The sequence below is a fragment of the Callithrix jacchus genome, chromosome 4 (assembly GCF_049354715.1).
Source record: "Callithrix jacchus isolate 240 chromosome 4, calJac240_pri, whole genome shotgun sequence".
Lineage (NCBI taxonomy): Eukaryota > Metazoa > Chordata > Mammalia > Primates > Cebidae > Callithrix > Callithrix jacchus.
The window spans coordinates 116,285,688-116,310,098 of record NC_133505.1 but is presented as its reverse complement, the minus strand read 5'-3'; the positions used below and the strand labels follow the sequence as shown (position 1 = coordinate 116,310,098).

The following is a 24,411-nucleotide window of genomic DNA, read 5'->3' as shown; positions in this document are numbered from 1 at the left end:
CTTGATAATTAAATAATATTTTAGCATTTAGAGTTTCTTTTGTTTTTTGGTTTTTTAAAAAAATTATTTTCTAGTCTGACAAAATATCCCATGAAAAAGATGGGATTTAGGATTGCTCTAAGATGGGAATCAGGCAGTTTTTCTCAGGATTTAGGGGATAACGTTATTAGGCTTTATTTTACTTTTGGCCACTAAGATTTTGATAGTTGAGTTAGATAAATGACATTAGAAATCAAGGAATAAGGCAGAGAAGTAAGAAAATGAATCTGTTGTTGAAACTGAAGTAAAAAGAAAGATTTTTCTCTCTAAAAAGCTTTTGCATTGTACCTAAAGGCACTATTTTAATCACAATGAAAGCCATTTTTCTTTTGAGATTTGGATAATATTTCAAAACAACTTTGTACGCTGTACATTCCTTTCCTCAAAATTTGTGTGATTGCTATACCCTAGAACTCTTGAGCTAGCCCATAAAGATGAAGAAATGAGTAAGATATGATCCATCCATGCTTTTTCTTGGGAGAGTGAAACAAGCAAGCCTATGATTTCACAATACAATTATAAGAGGATTTTTCTCAAATGTATTTCTTTTCCTTGCACACACAAAAAAGCAGCTCCTTAGAATCATGATTAAGTAGTTGCTTTGGAAAAGTGTATGTGTGTCTGTCTTCCCACAGTAACCTAACTAATTTTTCTTTTTTGGCTTCCTTAGAGCTCATGATTTTATTATTTCTTCCATGTATGTGTTGATTAACTGTTGAACATCTGTTTTCTAGATCTTGGAGACACAAGTTGAGTAAGGCAAGATTTTTGCCTTCTAAAAAAGCTGACATTCAGGCATGAATGTGTAAACAAATAAGTACAGTATAGTAAAGTATAATTGGTAGTAATTAAGTAGATGCACATGTGGATCAAAGTTGAGGGTATCAAAGAGTAGATGGTTATATTGGCCTGGGGGATTCAGTTAGTCTTCAGAAAAGAGTTGCTGCCTGAGTCTAGTCTTGAACAAGTATATATTCTTTATGAGGATAAAAAAGTGAAATACATTCCAGGTAGAGAGCAGCATGAGAAAAGGCAGTAGTCCTGCAGCAAGATATATTAACAGTAATTAGAGTATAATGTAGGAGCATAGTGAGAAATGAAGGTAGAAGTGAGGAGGGGAGGCTAAATCCTGAAAAACCGTGTATATTATGTTTGGACTTCATTAACAACAAGGAATCAAAGAAGGATTTGATTTTGCAGAATGACATTACCAGAATCATAATTTTAATAATACGATAGTCCCCCTCTCATTCATGGTTTTGCTTTCTATGGTTTTAGTTAACCAGTGGTCAACTGTAGTCTGAAAATATTAAATGGAAAATTCCAGAAAAAAAAACAGTTCATAAGTTTTCAATTGTACATCATTGTGAATAGCATGATGAAATCTTGTGCTATCCTGCCTGGAATGTGAATAATCCTTTTGTTCAGCATATCCATATGGTAAATGCTTCCTGCTCATTAGTCGTCAACACCCTCAGCTCCTGACTTTCAACCATTGACATTGTCATGGCTCCTGACATAGCCTAACTCTATGTCACAGTGCCTGGGTCATTCACCTCACTTTATCTCATCAAGTAGGCATTGTATCATCTCACACCATCACAAGAAAGGTGAGTTAAGTACTGTGAGTTGAAGAAACACACTCAATGTGTTTTTCTTCTACTCTCCCACCACAGCAACAAACACAGAATACTTCTGTGATCAGTTCTGTGGGGTTTCTCCCCACCCACCAAGGAAGCAGTCCTTCAGCAGACACTGGGCTGGGTGTTCTTGAATTCAATTCTGACACTGTCTACCTAGAGATAGTGTTAGATCTCACAGCTTGAGGGTTCAGTCCCACAAGATTGCTTGACCCTCTTGAGATGCCAGTTGCAAGTTCAGGCCTCTAGAATTTCTGACCTACCCACTTCAAGTTTGGTTCCCATGACTCCCTCTTTGGGTTCGATTAATATACTGGAGTGGCTTAGAGAACTCAGGGAAGCACTTAGATTTACCAATTAATTATAAAGGATATTACAGTGAACACAGATAAGGATGCATAGGGCAAGGAAATAGGGGAAGGGACATGGAGCATCCATGGCTTTCCAGGACTTGCCAATTTCCAGGAACCTTCATGTGTTTAACTCTCTGGACGGTCTCCAAACCCATCCTTTTGAGTGTTCAGGGAGGCTTCATTACATAGACATGATTGAGTAAACCTCTGGCCATTGGTGATAACATTAAGCCTATCTCCCCTCCCTGGATGCTAAGGGGATGGGGCCGAAAGTTCCAACCCTCTAATCTTTCAGGTGACCAGCCCCCATCCTGCAAAAAAGTAATACTTTGGACATTCTAAGGATTTCAGAAGTTGTAGCCCAGAAAATTGGGTGGAAAACCAACCAAATAAATATTTCACAAGTACAACTAGATGTTTCGAGAGAGAGCATTCATGTAACTCTTATTATAGTATATTATTATAATTGTTCTATTGTTATAGGATTATTCTCTTACTGTGTCTAATTTATAAGTTAAATGTTATAGGTGTGTATAGGAACAGACAGTATGTATATGTCTCAGTACTATTTGTGGTTTCAGGCATCCACTGGAGGTCTTGGAATGTATTCTTCATGGATTGGAGGTGGGGGGACCTGCTGTATTCTTAAAGCAGTGATGTAGGATGGATTGAATTGGTGAGAGTGGATGGAATTGGATGGAATGGCAGGGAGAAAAAATACAGGACTGGAGGAAGATGGTCTAGTCTGTCAACCTGAGATAATTGAAGGGATCAGAATCCAGTTTAACGAGTTTATTCAAGCAAAAAGCACAAATAGCCATCCAGGAGACACAGGGATCAGTGCTCTGAAGTTAAAAGTTAAGGTTTTGCTTATGCTGGCTGCCAGAGCTCATAATGTAGCAGCTGCTGCAAAGATGCTAGCTGCAACCAGGGAGGAGCAGTCAGGGCTGGGAACCGGGGGCCCTACCAAGTTTGTGGGGTGGGCGCCCTGTGATCCTGGGTGCAACTGCTCCTCAGCCGCAGCTCTGGACCTGGGCATCCCTGTGCTGTTGGGGGCCTGGGAAGCCTCCTTGTCCCCACAGGCTTGCAAGTGCCTGCTCCCACTCCCTGGCCTCTCCCCCATCCTGGCACCTACTTCAGGGCGGAGCAAAGTTGTGGCTAAGCCTGGGTGCTGTAACAACCTGACTGAGTATGCATGCACTCAAGGTTGTGCTGACACACCAGTGCATGCCACCTTGGCCCCCTCCAGACTTTGGGCGCCTATGAGCATGGGAGGAAGACCAAAGTGGGGCTGAGGGCAGCTGGGCTCAGGCCCACAGGCATCCCTCAGCCTAAACAACCTAGTCACTATAGATAGCATGTTGATGGTGGCAGGAGGCAGACAGGCTACTGGGTAGAAAGGGGCAGGTCCCAGTTGAAACCCCATCTTCAAGCCAGGGAAGGCCTGAAGCCTGGGGGCTGGGCACTCAGTTCTGTGGACCAGAGTGAGAACATAGTGCTTTTCCCAAGCCCACTATGGCTGCCTTTGGACCAGTCAGCACACAGTTCCTCCCATCTGAAACCATAAAAACTACAGACTCAGCCAGATTCACATAGATGTTGGGACTACCAGCTGCAGGAAGGAGCTACCCACTCTGGATCTCCTCAACTCGTTGGGACAACCTCCCTGTGAATAAGAGCTACTCACTGTTGGTCTCTTCCCTGCTGAGAGCTGGATACTTAATCAGGACGACCTTCCTGTGGAAAGGAGCTACCTACTTTGGGTCTCCTGAGAGCTGTTCTGTTGCTCAGTGAAGCTCCTCTCTGCCTTATTCACCCTCCAGTTGTCTGCATACTTCATTCTTCCCAGACATGGGACAAGAACTCAGGACCTGCTAAATGGCAGGACTGGAAGAGCTATAACACAGAGCTGAAACATGACCCCCACTCACCATGTTGCAGCTGATAAGGAGAAGAGAGAAGGAGAAGAGCTGTGGCCCTTCAGAGAGCCCAGACCTAGGAACTTTCTAAGCCAAGAATGCGACACCCTCTTTGGGGCTCTGCAGTTCCTGGTGTTTCCAAGCTTCTGGGTGCCACTTTTGGTACATCTAGTCCAGCTGTAGCCTCTCAGGGAGCCAGCACTTGTGCCAGCCCCTGGAGCTACCTGCCCCACTGCAGCCAGTGTGTTTGGCTATGCGTGGCCAGACCCTGTGCTTGCTCACACATCCTTGCAACTCCATGCCTGGCTCGCCCTTGGCAGGTATGGGATCCAGACTGGTAAGTGCAGCCTGCCAGGCCAAGTGGGCAGAACAAGCCCAGCAGCCCTGAGCAAAACTCTAGCACAGGTGCCACTAGCCACAGAGGTTTCCAGCTGGAAAAGCAACACCCTAAGGATCCTGTGATACTTGTATAGGAGGAAAACAGAAATTTATTAGGATTACAGCATTTCTTTGAATAGAAGGCTGGTTTCTGAGTTACAATAATTAGTTAGTTTGTTTTCTTTTCCACCTAGCTTTTCTTTCCTTTACACCTGTTTTATTGCCTTTCTGATTTTAAAGAGTATACTTAACATTCCATCTTAAGACAGTGTGATAGCCACAAAGTCTTTGTGTGAGAAAGGTCAGAGGGAAGTTAATCTATAATGAAGATCAGCAATAAAGAGGGAAGAGATCTTCCTTGGGGTCCTTTAGTCATGTGCAACATTTTACAAAACAATGTAAGTAAGGAAGAAGGCGAATATATAATCAGAGAAACAAAGGTTGCAGCTGCATAAGTTACAGCTGCCTATCACTTGACTGCAGATGTAAAATAATTTAGAGTCCAACAGCTTATATTTTTAATTACCTGTTTTCACAAATCTAACCAAGTGAGGACTATGATTTGAATTAAACCAGTAGCAGTTAGAATAGAAAGGGATTATTGGAATATGAGAGATGTTCATGGGATAGAATTAATAAGGCTTGATCCATTATAGAGAGTGCAGTGGTATGGCAGAACTAAAGATGATGCCTAGATTTGAAGAGGAAAATATAAGGAATTTAGTTTTGGATATTTTGAATTTAATAAGTGTTATGGAACTTCCAAGTAAAAATATCTAGGAGTCAGTTGCATGTGCCTATCCACAGCTTAGGAGAGAGATTTGAACAGGAGTTAAGAATTTTTGAGTTACTCAGCAAATATATATTTAACATTTCTTATATGCCAAGCAGGTACCAGGCACCAAGGATACTATAAAACACATAAAACCTGCTTTATGACTAATAAAGGAGAAAAATCAATCATGAAGATACATAATTACAAACTGAGACAAGTGTTACAAGGAAAAGTTATAAGTTTTAACAGGAGGACCACTTCTAGTTGAGACTGGGGGATCAGGGAATGTTGTCATTGGAGCTAAAATCTGAAGATCAAGTAGCAGTAGGGAAAAGAGAATATGAGCAAGTAAAATATCTTGGGCAAAAAGAACATTAGCATTATACCAATAAAATCACATTCCTTTAAGGTGCAAAATAATTTAGAGTCCAATAGCTTACATTTTGAATTACCTGTTTCAAAGGTTAACTGAGTTAAAGAAAAAATAAAGCCAAAGGCAGCAGCTAACTGCTGCTCTATCATGCAGACACAACCAAAAGAGCTGGTATGGCTGCAAAAGTAGACTTTTAAGCAAAAACCATTATTATTAGAGATAGGAGGAACTTGGTAAATATACCTGATAACATAGTCATGAAATATGTAAATCATATGGAGAATTTAACAAATCTGTAGTCACAGTGGGCCATCTTAACATGTCTCCATGATAGACCAGTAGACAAAAATCAGTAAAGCTATAGAAGGTGTAGATACATTAGCAAATGTAACTATTGGACATACATAGACCACTGCAACCACCAGTAAAATGTACATTATTTTTCAATATGCCTGGAATGTTTAGAAAAATTGATTATATTGGACAATAAAGTAAGTGTAAATACATTTTAAAAGGATGAAGTTGATACAAAATACATTTTCTGACCACTAATTTCTAGTGTCCGTAATCTAGAAATTAATACAAAAAAATTTTTCAAGGACATTATATTAAGATAATGGACTGTTTTCTCCCATGGGTGTGAATGCAAAAATCTATATTGACCAAAACTACACTCGATGTTAGCTAAAAGGCCAAAAAGTGATGATAAACCAAAACTAAATCCAGCAAAATATAAAAATAGATAATCTTCCCATTTTAAGCTCAGCTGATTAGAAATCTTAACTCCATCACCTACCTTAATTCTAAGCCCTTTGCCATATAATGTAACATTCATAGATTCAGGGGAATAAGATCATGGATAGCTTTGGGAGACCATTATTCTACCTACCACATACATGTCATTTAAGTTAGGTTTATTCCAAGGATGCAGGGTTGTTTACCAACAACAACAACAAAAACCATAGTCCATATAGTTCACCATACTAACAGAGTAGGAGTCACATGATTATCATAATAGATGTAGGAAAAACATCGATAACGTGATTTTTAAAAATCTTGTGCAGCTGATAATAGAAAGGAACTTCCTTAGTCCTAGCCAGAGCAATCAGACAAGAGAAAGAAGTAAAGGGCATCCAGATCAGTAAAGAGGAAGCCAGACCATCGCTCTTCACCAGTGTTATGATTGTATACCTAGAAAACCCTAAAGACTCATCCAAAAAGCTCTTAGAACTGATACATGAATTCAGCAAAGTTTCAGGGTTCTAAATTAATGTACACAGATCAGTAGCACTGCTACACACCAACAGCGACCAAGCTGAGAATCCAGAATTCAACCTCTTTTATAATAGCTGCAACAAATAAAATACTTAGAAATATACTTAACCAATGACATGGAAGACCTATACAAGGAAAACTACAAAACACTGCTGAAAGAAATCATAGAAAACAAACAAAATGGAAACACATTCCATGCTCATGGGTGGGTAGAATCAATACTGTGAAAATGACCATACTGTCAAAAGTCATCTATAAAATGCAATTCCCATCAAAATAGCACTGTCATTCTTCATAGTAATAGAAAAAGCAATCCTAAAATTCATATGGAACCAAAAAAGGGCCTGCATAGCTAAAGTAACACTAAGCAAAAAGAACAAATCTGGAGGCATCACATTACCTGACTTCAAACTATACTCCATATTCACCAAAACAACATGGTACTGGTATAAAAATAGGCACATAGGCCTGGCGTGGTGACTCACCTGTAATCCCTGCACTTTCAGAGGCCGAGGTGGGGAGATCACCTGAGTTCAGGAGTTTGAGACCAGCCTGGCCAACATGGTGAAACCCTGCCTCTACTAAAAATTAAAAAAAAAAAAAAATTAGCCAGGCATGTTGACAGGCACCTGTAATCTCAGCTATTCAGGAGGCTGAGGCAGGAGAATCGCTGAACCTAGGAGATGAAAGTTGCCGTAGGCTGAGATCACACCACTGCACTCCAGCCTGAGTGACAAGAGGGAAACTCCATCTCAAAAAAAAAAAGGGCACATAGACCAATAGAACAGAATAGAGAACCCAGAAATAAAGCCAGATACTTAAAGCCAACTGATCTTCAACAATAACAACAAAAAACAAATTGGGGAAAGGACACCCTGTTCAACAAATGGTGCTGGGATAATCAGCAAGCTACACGTAGAAGAATGAAACTGGATCCTCATCTCTCACCTTATTAAAAAAAAAGTCAACCCAAGAGCAGGCATGGTGACTGAGTTGGGTGGATCATGTGAAGTCAGGAGTTCGAGACCCAGCCTGGCCAACATGGCAAAACCCCATCTCTACTAAAAATACAAAATTAGCCAGGCGTGGTGGTATGCACCTGTAGTCCCAGCTACTCGGGAGACTGAGGCAGGAGGATCACTTGAACCTGGTAGGTGGAGGTTGCAGTGAGCTGAGATTATGTCACTGCACTCCACCCTGGGCAACAGAGTGAGATTCTGACCAATAAAAAAAAAAAATACAAATTCTAGAAGATAACATTGGAAAAACCCTTGTAGACATTGGCTTAGGCAAAGACTTCCTGACCAAGATCCCCAAAACAAATGCAACAAAACAAAAGATAAATAGATAAGACTTAATTAAACTAAAAATGTCTACACAGCGCAAGAAATAATCAGCAAAGTAACCAGACAACCCACAGAATAGGAGAAAGTCTTTACAGTCTATACATCTGACAAAGGACTAATATCCAGAATCTACAAAGAACTCAAATCAGCAAGAAAAAAATCTCATCAGAAAGTCGTCAAAGGACATGAATGGACAGTTCTCAAAAGAAGATACACAAGTGGCCAAAAAACATGAAAAAATGCTCAACGTCACTAATTATCAGGGAAATGCAAATCAAAACCACAATGTGATACCACCTTACTCTCTGCAAGAACGGCCATAATAAAAAAAAATTAAATAATAAATGCTGGTGTGTATGTGGTGAAAAAGGAACACTTTGACACTGCTGATGGGAATGTAAACTAGAACAAACACTATGGAAAACAGTGTGGAGATTCCTTAAAGAATAAAGAATTAAAAGTAGATCTACCATTTGATTCAGCTCCTACTACTGGACATCTACCCAGAGGAAAAGAAGTCATTATACAAAAAAGATAATTGCATATCCATGTTTATAGCAGCACAATTTGTAATTGCAAAAATATGGAACCAGCCCAAATACCCATCAATTAACAAGCGGATAAACAAAATGTGTGTGTGTGTGTGTGTGTGTGTACACACACACACACAGGGTCAAGTGTAAGTGAAGTAACTCCAGAAAAAAAAACCAAACATTGTGTGTTCTCACTCAGAAGTGGGAACTAAGCCATGAGGATGCAAAGGTTGGGGGAAAGGGTGGGAGGTTGGTGAGGGATAAAAGACTACACACTGGGTACAGTGTTCATTGCTTGGGTGATGGGTACACCAGAATCTCAGAAATGACTGCTAGAAGAACTTATGCATGCAACCAAGAACCACCTGTTTCCCCAAAAACCTATTAAAATAATAATAAAGAAAGGAAATTCCTTAATCTATTAACAGTTGTCCATAAAACAGAATAACCATAAGAAAACCCTTTTACGGATGCCTTGTGAATTGTTGAAGGCTTTTCCCTTTGAGTTCAAGAAAAAGGCAAGGATGTTTGCCATCATCCTTACATATATGAAATACATATTTCACATTGTATTAAAGATTATAGCTAGTGTGGTAAGGCAAGAAAAAGCAATAAAAGATATAAGATGGATTAGAATGGAGGAAATAGTCACTATTCACATATAATCATATGTACATTTAAAAATTCAAAACAATTGCAGATAGGTTAGAGATTAGGAATGTCTTGGGATATAGGGTCAATACTTTAAAAATCAATTTATTTTCTATATATATAAAACAACAAAATATTAAAATAAACCACTTCCAGTATTATAAAATCATCTACATACAAATAAGGATTTATAAGGCTTCTCTTTAGAAAACTACAAAACATTATTGAGAGACTTAAAAATCTTGAAATAATTGGAGCAATATGTTATGTTTGTGGATAGAAAGAAATGTATGAATACCAGTACTTCCCAATATTATAGGTTTAATACAGTTCCAGTCAAATTCTCAATAGGTAGGGGTGTGTGTGTTGTGTGTGTGAGTGATGGGTGACTTGATAATCTTATTCTAAAAATTTACATGGAAATACACAGGGTCAAGAACAAATGTTTTTGGAGAACAAGGTAGGAGAGCTTGCCCTGTTGAATATTAATACTGTAAGCTAGGTAGAGTGGCTCATGCCTATAATCTTAGCAGTTTGGGAGGCTGAGGCAGGCCGACTGAGCTCAGAAGTTTGAGACCAGCCTGGGCAACATGGCGAAACCCCATCTCTCTAAAAATATAAAAGTTAGTTGGGCATGGTGGCATGTGCCTGTAATCTCAGCTACTCAGGAGGCTAAGCCAGGAGAACCACTTGAACCTAGGAGGCGAAGGTTGCAGTGAGCCAAGAGCATACCACTGCACTGCAGCCTGAGCAACAGAGTGAGGCTGTGTCTCCAAAAAGAAAAAAAAACACTTACTCTAAGGCCTGATTAATTAAGTCAGTTTGTCATTAGCTCTAGGTTAGTCAAAAAGAGCAATGGAAAAGCTCACAGTTAATATACTGTAGTAAGTGAAATTTGAATCATGGTATTGGACACTGGTATTATTTAACTCGAATTACTTAAATTTGTGCATATGGGAAACATGCAAAGGGAGAACAGCCTATAATTCAAAGATGGTTGAACTTTTTGATCAGTGTTAAATAAAGATGTGGTAGTTCTGATGAGATTTCATGTGCGGGGCTACTTGGAGTATTTGTTTGAGCTGTTGAGCACCTGAATGAAACATTTTACATGGTAATGTAAATTTGGTTGTACTCTCACAGCTTCCTTAATCTTTTTATGTACTTCCTTAGAGAGGACATCTCAAAATAACTCTCTAGAAGAAGATCCCTATTATAGTAAATAAAAACAATGTTTTTAGGAGAATAACAGCGATGATGACTGAATCTCCCATGTAGCAACTGACATTAAAAGCAAGTTTTTAAAAAATGTTTTATATAATGTTGATATTCTAGTAATTGAAAGTTAAATCAAATTTGATTAGTTTAGTTGGGTAATGCCATTTTTATTGTCATCATACAAGCATATAGAGTTGGCCCTTGAACAATCCAGAGGTTAGGGACACCAACCCTCTGCATTGTTGAAAATCTGTATAACTTCTGACTTTCTAAAAACTTAACTGCTTATAGCCTACTCTTGACCAGAAGCCTTACCGAGAACATAAGCTGTTATTTAACATATTTTGCATGTTATATGTATTATATGCTGCATTCTTACAATAAAATAAGCTAGAGAAAAGAAAATTTATTAAGAAAACCATAAGGAAGATAAAATACATTAAATGGAAGTGGATCATCATAAAAGTCTTCATCCTTGTCATTTTCACATTGAGAAGGCTGAGGAGGAAGAAGAGGGGTTTGTCTTGCTGTCTCAGGGGAGACAGAGGGGAAAGAAAATCCACCTGTAAGTGGACTCATGCAGTTCAAACCCATGTTGTTCACGGGTCAACGTACTTTATTCTTCAATATGAAAGGTAGAGTCTCATTCTGTGTTGGCTGAAATTGAATATTGTTAATTTATTTTTTATTTCCTACAGGTGAACTGGCATAAAGGTTAATCTCAAGATGCCACTAGTGAAAAGAAACATCGATCCTAGGCACTTGTGCCACACAGCACTGCCTAGAGGCATCAAGAACGAACTGGAATGTGTAACCAATATTTCCTTGGCAAACATAATTAGACAACTAAGTAGCCTAAGTAAGTATATATCAATTAAAAATATACTCACAACCCAGGATGTTATGCTGGAGTATTAAGAAGTTGTGCTGCTGACTAATTTGAGAGTATGGGGGGTGAGAAGAGTACAAAATTATCCTGAAAATGTCACAAGTATAATTATTGAGTTCTGGAATAATTTCTTCTTCTGCGTGATGTTTCTTCTGGGAAAGGAACATAAGGACAGAATCTCTAGTAACAGAACCACATGATGAATGAAAATTATTGAGATTGTTTTAAAAATACATAATCTGTGAAAGGACCAGAGTTGTACTTTTGGTTGGTTATTATCACTATTTACTCTTTTTAGAGGCCTCAACTGTTTGTGTTTTGAAACACTAATATCCTATCCCTCTTTTTATATATATTTAATTCATTTAGGGAAATATTTTTATATTAACAAAGATCTAAAGTGAAAGGTATGGGGTCATTACTAGTCAGAGGAGTAGGCTAATCAAATAGGTTGTCTAAGAGACATTAGGATATCAGTCAGGAATCAGCATGGTGTGAAAACAGCCAATGAACCTGGCTTTTGGCAGTCATAAGTCAAGTAGGTTGGCCAGAGAATAAAGGCCAGTCAAAGAGGGAGATTAGGGAGAAGGAGACAGCCAATATGTTCTCATTACAGATTTACAGAATAGAGCTACTTGGCTAAGGAATTAAATTATTTTTCGTTATTCTAAGTTTAATCAGAAAATTTAAAAAATAAGTCTAGTCTGTCTTTTCCATTGAAGGATTAGCTTTTTCATGAGACATTGATATTTTGTTTTAAAGGTAAAACAAGGTATTCTTGGCACAGATTATATCCTCTAAGTGGTCCTAGATTTATCTCATCAGTCATATAAATTCTCCTGATAAGCAGGCTTGGCTTTTCTTTCCTTTTAACTTTTGTCCTTTCTTTTATAATTGAGTACTTAGCACAAGAGGTTGTTAATCTAATTTGTTTCAAGTGAGAAAGTTTAGGCATACATCTGTAGCAAGAGCAACATAAAAAGTTAAATTTGAATGTTCTCTGTGAGAGTACTAACTTTTTGCATTGCCTGTGAAACAGAATAAATAAAAGGCTATTTTATTTGAATTTTGTTTTAAGTATATTTCTTGTTCCATTTGGTGGCTTGTTTCAGGTTAGTAAATCACTAAAATATTGTTTACTTGAGACTAAAAAAAAGTGTTAAGAGTTCCCAGATTAAATATGATTCACCTTATTGTTTAAAGATATTTTGCAAGTTTTTTGTGACCTAGCCTGAATTGAATCTAATCTAACATGATGTCATATAAAATGTGTTTTATATATGTTATGTACATTCATGAGTATATAAGCATGTTAATATTAAAATACATATTAAGAACCTAGAAATGGCATTAGTAATTTTGTATAAAATATTTCTTAAAACGAATTCTGGATCCAATATAGGCATCTTGTTTTTGGTATATACCCAATATAGAATTTAGAACTAATATTATGATTAAGGGTGTTAATTTGTAGTACTAACCCATTTCTTACATAACTTAAAGATGAAAATTTAAGGAATTTTGAAGTCTCATACAGTTCATATAAGCAACATCTATCAGAAGGCACATGATTATGCTGTAGCCAAACTGAAAATTATAAATACCTTGTAACAATATAACTAAATTAGGTGTTGGGTGATTGCTTCACATTTAGAAGGCATTGTTTAAACAGTTTGCAGAGATTCAAAAGCAAAGAGAAAATCCATAAAATGTTGTAGCAAGGTGTGACAATAGTTTACTGCCCGAAATTAACTTCTCTGGCAGATTTCCCACTTGACATAGTTGAGAAGCTGGAATTAAATTTAAAAGGTCTCACGATAGCCAGAATAAATAAACCCATGCACTAAAGACCATTCACATAAAATAACCAATTGATCCCTCTCTCAAAACCTGTTTACTTTTACTTGGATAGTTCAAACAGATTTGATGATGTGGTTTCCAAACAGTTATGCTTCAGAGGATAAAAGGAGGAAGCATGAGAGGAGATTCTAGAAGGAGGCATCACTGAACCCAATCGAAAGAAGATAGTTTACGGGAAAGGACAAAGTGACGTAAGGGAAGATGCAACATAAAAACTGGAAAGGAGCCATTTAATGTGAAGCATGTATCCTTATACACTTCAAGGCTGTTTTCTGGCCTAGGATAATATTTGATTTTCATAATTCATGCCCATGAGTTCCCAAGAAAAAATTATGTTTAATTTCATATTCCATTTAAAAGAGGGAAGCTTCGAATACATTTCACAAGTTTGCATCCAAAATAGTTAAAATAACAATTGATGTATTAGATAATATTCTCTGAATTACTTAGAAAACTTGGCTATCCAAAATGTTTCTAGATAATGGAGATTTTCCCATTGGTGCTATTATTAGTACCAGAAGTGCTTGAGAGTATAGCAATGAAAGTAAATTGCAGGGCTCCACATGGCTTACTTAGGGCTGGATATCTTCCTGACCTCTTCCTCACAGAAAAGTACTTTCCTTTTTTTTTTGAAACAGTCTTTATTTGTCACCCAGGCTGGAGTGTAGTGGCACGATCTTGGCTCACTGCAACCTCCACCTCCCAGGTTCAAGCAATTCTTGTGCCTCAGCCACCCGAGTAGCTGGGATTACAGGCAAGTGCCACCAAGCCTGGCGAATTTTTCTATTATTTTTAGTAGAAATGGGGTTTTGCCTTGTTGGCCAGGCTGCTCTTGAACTTCTGGCCTCAAGTGATCCCCTCGCCTCAGCCTTCCAAAATGCTGGAATTATAGGCATGAGCCACCATACCCAGCCAGTATATCTGTTTTTGTGAGATTTTTCCTAGTAGAACATAATTCTGTTTTATATTACATAATTCCCACAAACCAATAATTCACTTTATATCAATTTCCCCTTTCTCATTTTCTTGTTTTCTTAATGATGCAAGATTTTTTATTCCCTAGCTCTGCTAGGTCCAGGTTCTTGTCTCACGATGATGAAGAATTAGGCACACAGACACTCTAAGAGTGACTAGAGTAGATTTTATTAAGGGAAAGGAAAACTCTAGCAGAGAGGGGTCCTGAAAGCAGGTTCCAGGTTGCACCCTCACAGTTGAATATAATGGCATATATATATATATGGAGCTATGTTCCCTATTTGTGTGAGGCACAAATTCCTGGTGGCTTCACCACATTCCCCGCAGTGCACATGCAACATGCAGGCCCTTAGTTCACTGTGGGCATGTTTAGGCAAGCCCCAGTGCAAGTTCCCTTATCTGTACAAAGCATCTGTTGTAAGCATTTGTCGGGTGGGTTGGAGGTTCTCTGGGGACCCTTCCCTTACTGTCTTCCTAAAGCAATCTATCTGACTCCTTACATTAACCACCATTGGGACTCTGATTACCTAAGGAATCTCTTCCCCTGGCTTTTCTTTTATTGAATATGGTCAGTTCTTATTGCCAAGATTAGTCTTTTCCATATCTATATCTACAACTAGCATTTGTATCTCTACCATTTGTTGAATATATGAATAACTTTATATCTGCTTTTTCTTCCCTTATCTGCCAGAGAAACTGTCTCTGGGAGTGTCTTGAACGCCGAATAACTTTTGACACCTGAAAGTGAGGTGCTTTTATCTCTGTGCTGTGTTGCTCTTACCTTATGTTAAGAGCTGCCTGCTAGTGAGCTCTTCTGTATCAGGTGCACTTCAAGGCTCTTTGCTCACTTCTTTTTGAGACAGATACTTTTATTCCTATTTTACAGATAAGGAAATATATACCAAGGTCTCACAGTAAACAGAAAAAGTATTTGGATTTATTTATTAAATTGCTTTTCATATTTGTTTAAATGTCTGGTTCTCCCTCTGTTCAAAATTCAGTAATAGCAGGGACCTTCTTTCAGTTATTTTGGCATACCTTTTTCAGTAATAAGAACTTACAGAACTAGAGGAATACAGTCATTTTAGATTTTTTTTTCCAGAAATTATAACAAGAGAATGTAAAAGATCTCCTACATTTCTGAATCTGTATCTTGGGCATACCTGAAACAGGTCATCTATTAGGTCTTTGATGAATCTTGCGTTCTGCCACTTGGCCTAAAATTTATTTCTAGCGAATATAAATGCTGATTATATATAAATGCTGAATATATGTAAATGCTACAGTCTACATATAAATGTTTTCAGATTGAAAGGCATATTATTTGCAGATACATTTACATCATAATCTTGAACCCTCATCAGGTGGACAGATGTAGATAAAGCAATTAATTTCCATTTTAGACATATTACTTAACAGGAAGTAGCAGACCAGGGTTTAAAAGCAGGCTTTCCAGGGTATCTATTTTTTTTCCCCCTACTTTGTCATGGCTAGGAGACTTTAGATAGGGTTTAAAGTTTAAAATGCAATTGGCCCTTGAACAATGTAGGAGTTAGGAGCACATTCTCAGTGAAGCCAGAAATTTGCATATAACTTTTGACTCCCCCAAAACTTAACTGCCTATAGGCTGCTACTGACCAGAAGCCTTACTGAGAACATAAACTGTTGCTTAACACATATATTGTATATGTATAGTAGTATACTATATTCCTACAATAAGGTAAGCTAGAGAAAAGATTATGTTAGTAAGAAAACCATAAGAGAAAATATACTTAGTATTCATTAAGTGGAAGTGTATTATAAATGTCTTCAATCCTCATTATCTTCACATTGAGTAGGCCAAAGAGAAGGAAAAGGAGGAGTTTGTCTTGCTGTCTCAGGGGTGGCAGAGGCAGAGAGGTGGAGGAGGTGGAAGTAGTAGAGACAGGCACACTGGTGTAACTTTACAAAAACACATCTTGATTTCTGAGTTTTTTGCTTTTTCATTTCTCTAAAAATATTTTTATGGTACTAGTCCTTCTGTTTGCTTTAGTTTCAGTATACATCATAGAAGGGTTCATGTTGTAAAAGAAATCAAAAGTAGTCTTAATAATTGGAATAATTTTGCCAGATTGTCTATGTCAGTTTGTTTTGTGATACCACTTCTTCTGTGTCTTCCTTCTCATTGTCTGCACTGGTTTGGAGGCCATAATGTCCACCAAGTCATCTTCTGTTAATTCCTCTGGTGTGCTGTCTAATTAGGTCTTGAATTTCTGCAAGATCTGTACCTAGACACCCTTCACGCCCACCCTTTTTTCTATATCCACTGTCTCTTTCATTATTTCCTTGACTGGCACTGTTATAAACCCCACGAGGTCATGCACGACATCTGGACACAGTTTTCTCCAAATTTATGAATTTATTGTCTTAGGCTTGATGGTTTTCTTGGCTTTTTCTGTAACAACTATGGCATCTTTGATGGTATAATCCTTCCAGACATTCACGATGTTCTCTATTGGGATTCTCTTCCATAGTGTTAACAGACTTGCGTAGAGTACTGTGTATAATAAGTCTTAAATGTTCTTATGACCCCCTGATCTGGAGGCTGAATTAGAGCTGTCATGTTTGCAGGCAAGTGGACCACTTTGACACCTTCAGTGTGAAATTCATGGGGTTCTATGTGACCAGGGATGTTGTACAGTTATCACAAGAACTTTAAAAGACAGTCCCTTGCTGGCAAGGTACTTCCTGACTTCAGGGACAAAGCATCAATGGGACCAATCTAGGAAAGGGATTTTCATTGTCCATGCCTTCTTGCTGTCTTGCCTTCTTCTTATGGCCTTTCCCTTCAAGGCTTGGAGGTTAGCAGCTTTATAGATAAGGGCAGTTCTGATCATGAACCTGACTGCATTTGCACAAAACAGTAGAGTTAGCATGTCCTTTCCTCCCTTAAATCCTAGTTCTCACTTTTTCTTACTAATAAATGTCCTCTGTGGAAAATTTTTTTTTCTGGAATAGAACACTTTAGTCTACATTAAAAATCTGTTCAGGCAGATACTGTTTCTGTTCAATTTTTTTCTTTTCTGTTTTTTTTTTTTTTTTCCTTTGGGAGAGAAAGGGTCTCACTTTGTCACCCATGGTGGGCTAGAGTACAGTGGCATAATTATGACTCACAACATCTGGACCTGCTGCCTTGACCTCCCAGGCTCAAGTGATCCTCCTGCCTCAGCTCCCAAAGTAGCTGGGACTAGAGGCACGTGCCATCATGCTGAGCTAATTTCTGTATTTTTGGTTGAGATGGGGTTTCACCATGTTGCTCAGGCTGGTCTCGAACTCCTGAGCTCAAGCAATCTGCTCACCTTGGCCCCCCTAAAGTGCTGGGATTACAGACTACCCTGCCTAGCCAATTACTATTATTTTTCTTAAGGCAGCATACATGGAAACCAGTTAATTTTTTAATGTCATTGGGGAATTCATCTGCAGCCTCTTGCTTGGCAAAAGCTGCTGCTTCTCTTGTGACATTTTTAAGGCCAAACCTTTTTCTAAAATTATCAAACCATCCTTTGCTGGCATTAGTTTTCCAGGTTTAGATCCTTTACCTTCCTTTTGCTTTAATTTGTCATATAATGAGTTCACTTTTTCTCAAATCATGTTAGAATCTATATGTAGGGTTTTCTTATAACAGCTATGTACCCACAAAAGTTGCATTTTCTATATGAGATTAGAAGGTATTTGTAAAAAGTATAAGGTTTTTAAAGTATCTGCTGGTGTAGCTACAGCAACGGCTTCGTGATTTTCCTTTTCTTTTGAAATGTTTTTTTTTTTCTGTTGCACTTTAGGTTCTGGGATACATGTGCAAAACACACAGGATTGTTGCATAGGTACATACGTAGCAATATTGTTTGCTGCCTCCATCCCCCCATCAGCTATAGCTGGCATTTCTCCCCCTGTTATCCCTCCCTATCTCCCTACCTTCCACTGTCTCTCCTCTATTCCCCTCCAACAGACCCCAGTGTGTGATGCTCCCCTCCCTGTGTCCATGTGTCTCACTGTTCAACACCCGCCTGTGAGTGAGAACATGCAGTGTTTGATTTTCTGTTCTTGTGTCAGTTTGCTGAGAATGATGGTTTCCAGATTCATCCATGTCCCTACACAGAACACAAACTCATCGTTTTTTATGGCTGCATAGTATTCCATGCTGTATATGTGCCACTTTTTCCTTGTCCAATCTTATCATTGATGGGCATTTGGGTTGGTTCCAGGTCTTTGCTATTGTAAACAGTGCTGCAGTGAACATACGTGTACATTTGTCTTTATAATAGAATGATTTATAATTGGATATATACCCAGTAATGGGATTGCTGGGTCAAATGGAATTTCTGTTTCTAGGTCCTTGAGGAATTGCCCCACTGTCTTCCACAATGGTTGAACTAATTTACACTCCCACCAGCAGTGTAAAAGTGTTTCTATTTCTCCACATCCTCTTCAGCATCTGTTGTCTCCAGATTTTTTAATAATCACCGTTCTAACTGGCATAAGATGGTATCTCAATGTGGTTTTGACTTGCATTTCTTTAATGACCAGTGATGATGAGCATTTTTTCATATGTTTATTGACCTTATAAATGTCTTCTTTTGAAAAGTGTCCATTCATGTCCTTTTCCCACTTTCGAATGGGTTATTTTTTTTCTTTTAAATCTGTTTTAGTTCTTTGTATATTCTGGATATTAGCCCTTTGTCAGATGGGTAGATTGCAAAAATTTTTTCGCATTCCATTGGTTGCCGGTTCACTCTAATAATGATTGTTTCTTTTGCTGTACAGAAGCTCTGGAGTTTAATTGTCTATTTTGGCTTTTGTTGCCAGTGCTTTCGGTGTTGTAGTCATGAAGTCCTTGCCTATGCCTATGTCCTGAATGGTTTTGCCTAGGTTTTTTTTTTAGGGTTTTTATGGTGTTAGGCCTTATGTTTAAGTCTTTAATCCATCTGGAGTTAATTTTAGTTTAAGGTGTCAGAAATGGGTCAAGGTTCTGCTTTCTGCACAAGACTAGCCAGTTTTTCCAACACCATTTATTAAACAAGGAATCCTTTCCCCATTGCTTGTTTTTGTCAGGTTTGTCAAAGATCAGATGGTTGTAGATATGTGGCATTGCCTCCGAGGCCTCTGATCTGTTCCATTGCTCTATGTCTCTGTTTTGTTACCAGTACCATGCTGTTTTGGTTACTGTAGCCAGGTAGTATAGTTTGAAGTCAGGTAGCTTGATGCCTCCAGCTTTGTTCTTTTTGCTTAGAATTGTCTTGGCTATGCGAGCTCTCTTTTGGTTCCATATGAAGTTTAAGGTGGTTTTTTCCAGTTCTGTGAAGAGGGTCATAGGTAGCTAGATGGGGATAGTGTTGAATCTATAAATTACTTTGGGCAGTATGGCCATTTTCACAATATTGATTCTTCCTTACCATGAGCGTGGAATGTTTTTCCATCTCTTTGTGTCCTCTCTTATTTCCTTGAGCAGTGATTTGTAGTTCTCCTTGAAGAGGTCCTTTACATCCTTTGTTAGTTGTATTCCTAGGTTTTTTATTCTCTTTGTAGCAATTGTGAATGTCAGTTCGTCCTTGATTTGGCTCTCTTTAAGTCTGTTATTGGTGTATAGGAATGCTTGTGATTTTTGCTCATTGATTTCATATCCTGAGACTTTGCTGAAGTTGCTTATCAGTTTAAGGAGCTTTTCGGCTGACACGGTGGGGTCTTCTAAGTATACAATCATGTCATCTGCAAATAGAGACAATTTGACTTCCTCCTTCCTTAATTGAATACCCTTTATTTCTTTTTCTTGCCTGATTGCTCTGGCTAGAACTTCCAATACTATATGAATAGGAGTGTTTTGAGATACGTTCCATCAGAACCTAGTTTATTGACAGTTTTTAGCATGAAGGGCTGTTGAATTTTTTCTAAGGCCTTCTCTGCATCTATTGAGATAATCATGTAGTTTTTGTCTTTGGTTCGGTTTATGTGGTGGATTACATTTATAAACTTGCATATGTTGAACCAGGCTTGCATCCCTGGGATAGAGCCTACTTGATCATGATGGATAAGCTTTTTGATGTGCTGTTGCAATCGGTTTGCCAGTATTTTATTGAAGATTTTTGCATCTATGTTCACCATGGATATTGGCCTGAAATTGTCTTTCTTCATTGAGTCTCTGCCGGGTTTTTGGTATCAGGATGATGATGGTCTCATAAAATGTTTTGGGAAGGATTCCCTCTTTTTGGATTGTTTGGAATCATTTCAGAAGGAGTGGTACCAACTCCTCTTTGTATGTCTGTTAGAATGTGGTTGTGAATGTATATGGACCTAGGCTTTTTTTTGGTTGGTAAGCTATTGCTGCCTCAACTTCAACCCTTGTTATTGGTCTTTCGGGGTTTCGACTTTTTCCTGGTTTAGGCTTGGGAGGGTGCAAGGGTCCAGGAATTTATCATTTCTTCTAGGTTTACTGGTTTGTGTACATCGAGTTGTTTGTAGTAATCTCTGATGGTAGTTTGTATTTCTGTGGACTTGGTGGTGATATCCCCCTTAGTGTTTTCTATTGCAATTATTTGATTCTTCTCTCTCTCTCTTTTTTTTTATTAGTCTGGCTAGTGGCCTATTTTGTTGATCTTTTCAAAAAACCAGCTCCTGGATTTATTGATTTTTTTGAAGGGTTTTTTGTGTCTCTATCTCCTTCAGTTCTGCTCTGATTTTAGTTATTTCTTGTCTTCTGCTAGCTTTTGAGTTTTTTTAATCTTGCTCTTCTAGCTCTTTCAATTTTGATGATAGGATGTCAATTTTAGATCTTACCTTGCTTCTCACATGGGCATTTATTGCTATAAATTTTCCTCTAGACACAGCTGTAAATGTGTCCCAGAGGTTCTGGTACATTATGTCTTCATTTTGTTGGTTTTGAAGAACATCTTTATTTCAGCCTTCATTTCATTGTTTATCCAGTCAACATTCAAGAGCCAGTTGTTCAGTTTCCATGAAGTTGTGAGGTTCTGAGTTAGTTTCTTAATCCTGAGTTCTAATTTGATTGCACTGTTGTCTGAGAGACTGTTTGTTACAATTTCTATTCTTTTGCATTTTCTGAGGAATGATTTACTTCCAATTATGTGGTCCATTTTGGAATAGGTGTGATGTGGTGCTGAGAAGAATGTATATTCTGTGGATTTGGGGTGGAGAGTTCTGTAGATGTCTTTTAGGTTTGCTTGGTCCAGACCTGAGTTCAAGTCCTGGATATCCTTGTTACTTTTCTGTCTCATTGATCTGTCTAATATTGACAGTAGAGTGTTATAGTCTCCCACTATTATTGTGTGGGAGTCTAAGTCTCTTTGTAGGTCATTAAGAACTTGCTTTATGTATCTGGGTGCTCCTGTATTGGCTGCATATATGTTTAGGATAGGTAGCTCTTCTTATTGCATTGATCTGTTTACCATTATGTAATGCCCTTCTTTGTCTCTTTTGATCTTTGTTGTTTTAAAGTCTATTTTATCAGAGCCTAGGATTGCTACCCCTGCTTTTTTTTTGCTCTCCATTTGTTTGGTAAATCTTCCTCCATCCCTTTATTTTGAGCCTATGTGTATCTTTGCATGTGAGATGGGTTTCTTGGATACAGCACACCGATGGTTTTTGACTTTTTATCCAATTTGCCAGTCTGTGTCTTTTGATTGGGGCATTTAGCTCGTTTATGTTTAAGATTAATATTGTTATGTGTGAATTTGATCCTGCCATTTTGATGCTAGCTGGTTGTTTTGCCCATTAGTTGATGCAGTTACTTCATTGTGTTGATGCTTTTTACCATTTGGTACATTTTGGAGTGGCTGGTACTGGTTTTTCCTTTCCGTGTTTGGTGCTTCCTTCAGGAGCTCTTGTAGGACAGGCCTGGTGGTGACAAAATCTCTCAGCAATTGCTTTTTCGTATAGGATTTTATTTCTCCTTTGCTTATGAAGCTTAGTTTGGCTGGATATGAAATTCTAGGTTGAAAGTTCTTTTCTTTAAGGATGTTGAATATTGACCCCCACTCTCTTCTGGCTTGTAGGGTTTATGAGGAGAGATCCACTGTGAGTCTGATGGGCTTCCCTTTGTGGGTAACCTGACCTTTCTCTCTGGCTGCCCTTAGCATTTTTTCCTTCATTTCAACCCCGGTGAATCTGATGACTATGTGCCTTGGGGTTGCTCTTCTTGAGGAATATCTTTGTGGTGTTCTCTGTATTTCCTGGACTTGAATGCTGGCCTGCCTTGCTAGGTTGGGTAAGTTCTTCTGGATAATATTCTGAAGAGTGTTTTTCAGCTTGGATTCATTCTCTCTGTCACATTCAGGTGTACTACACCTATTAATCATAGATTAGGTCTTTTCACATAACCCCATATTTCTTGGAGGCTTCGTTCATTTCTTTTCACTCCTTTTTCTCTAATCTTGCCATCTCATTTTATTTCATTGAGTTAATATTCAGTCTCTGATATCCTTTCTTCTGCTTGGTCGATTTGGCTTTTGAACTTGCATATGCTTCACAAAGTTCTTGTGTTGTGTTTTTCAGCTCCATTAAGTCATTTATATTCTTCTCTAAGCTGTTTATTCTCGTTAGCATTTTGTCAAAGCTTTTTTCAAGGTTCTTAGTTTCTTTGCATTGAGTTAGATAGAACATGTTCTTTTAGCTCAGAGAAGTTTTTTATTACCCACCTTCTGAAGCCTGTTTCTGTCACTTCATCAGACTCATTCTCCATCCAGCTTTGTTCCTTTGCTGGTGATGAGTTGTGATCCCATGGAGGAGAGACATTCTGGTTTTGGTATTTTCATCCTTTTTGCACTGGTTTCTTCCCATCTTTGTGGATTTATCTACCTGTGGTCTTTGTAGTTGATGACTTTCGGATGGGGTCTCTAAGTGGACATCCTTTTTGTTGATGATGAAGTTATTTCTTTCTGTTTTTTAGTTTTCCTTCTAACAGTCAGGCTCCTCTGCTATAAGACTGCTAGAGGTCACTCCAGACCCTGCTTGCCTGGGGATCACCTGTGGTGGCTGCAGAACTGTAAGGGTTGCTGCCAGTTTCTTCTTCTGTTATCTTTGTCCCAGAAGGATACCTGCCAGATGTCAGCCTGAGCTCTCCATTATGAGGTGTCTCTTTGGATATACAGGTTCAGGGAGCTGCTTGAGGAGACAGTCTGTTTCTTATAGGAGCTCAAATGCTGAGCTGTGATCTCCGTTGTTCTCTTCAGAGCTTCTGTACAAGTATATTTAAGTCTGCTGCAGCAGAACTCATAACCACCTTTTTACCCAGGTGCTCTGTCATGGTAAGATGGGGCTTTGTAGTTCCTGTCATGCTGCTGCATTTTTTCAGAGCTGCCCTGCCCAGCATGGTGGTAGTCTAGCCACAGTCTGCCAGCAGAGGCATTCCTGAGCTGCCACGGGCTCTGCCCAGCAGCTGTGTGAACTTCCTTGCTGTTTTGTTTATAGAGGTATAGTTAGAACTGCATTGGTAATGGCAGACTGCCTCTGTAGTGGCGGGCTGCCTCGGTAGTGGTGAGCTGCCTCAGTAGTGGAGGACTGCCTCAGTAATGGCGGATGCCCTTTCCCCAACAGAGCTGGACCATCTGGGGTCCAGCTGCGCTTGCTGCGAAGCGCTCAATCCAGAGCACTTCAGAATACTGGTCTTTGTGGGGGTGGGACCCGCCTAGTCAGATCACCTGGCTCCGTTTCAGCCCCCCCCTCTTTTTTTTTCAGTTGAATGGGCATTTCTGTCTTCCAGTCATTTCAGGCGCCAGTTGAAACGGTCACCCAGATTTGTGTGAGTTTTTCTGTGGAGACCCACTGCACCAGCTGAAACAGCCATGCTGGAAACTCATGGCACTTTTCAGCCAGGGAATCTCCTGGTCTGTGGGCAGTAATAACTCATTTGGAAATGTGGTGTTTACCCACTCTCTGCGTTGTTCTCGCTGGGAACTACACTCCAGAGCTGTTCCTATTTGGCCATCTTGGATCCGCCCCACCCCTTTTCTTTTTTTATAATTGCCCTTCAGTTTGATTCATTTATCTTGAAATGTTAAGCAACCACAGCTGTAGACCTTAATCTGTGGTTCATATCAAGCAATTCAACTTTTTCTTATAATGTTATGACATTTTTGTACTTGAGAGTACTTCCAGCGTCACTAAATGAGGCCCACGGTGTATTCAAGGTTTGCGGTATT

General features: G+C 38.8%; 1 protein-coding gene across 10 annotated transcripts in view; it reads left to right on the top strand.

The window, feature by feature from the left end:
- Positions 1–24,411, top strand: part of WASF1 (WASP family member 1) — a 70,892-nt gene that overhangs the window by 32,546 nt on the left and 13,935 nt on the right. For all 10 annotated transcript variants that reach the window (XM_078369939.1, XM_035296497.3, XM_078369941.1 and 7 more), the window contains one exon: positions 11,199–11,359. In XM_078369939.1, the coding sequence (XP_078226065.1) occupies positions 11,227–11,359 (133 nt within the window). In that variant the 5' untranslated portion in view covers positions 11,199–11,226. The remainder of the gene's footprint in view (positions 1–11,198; positions 11,360–24,411) is intronic.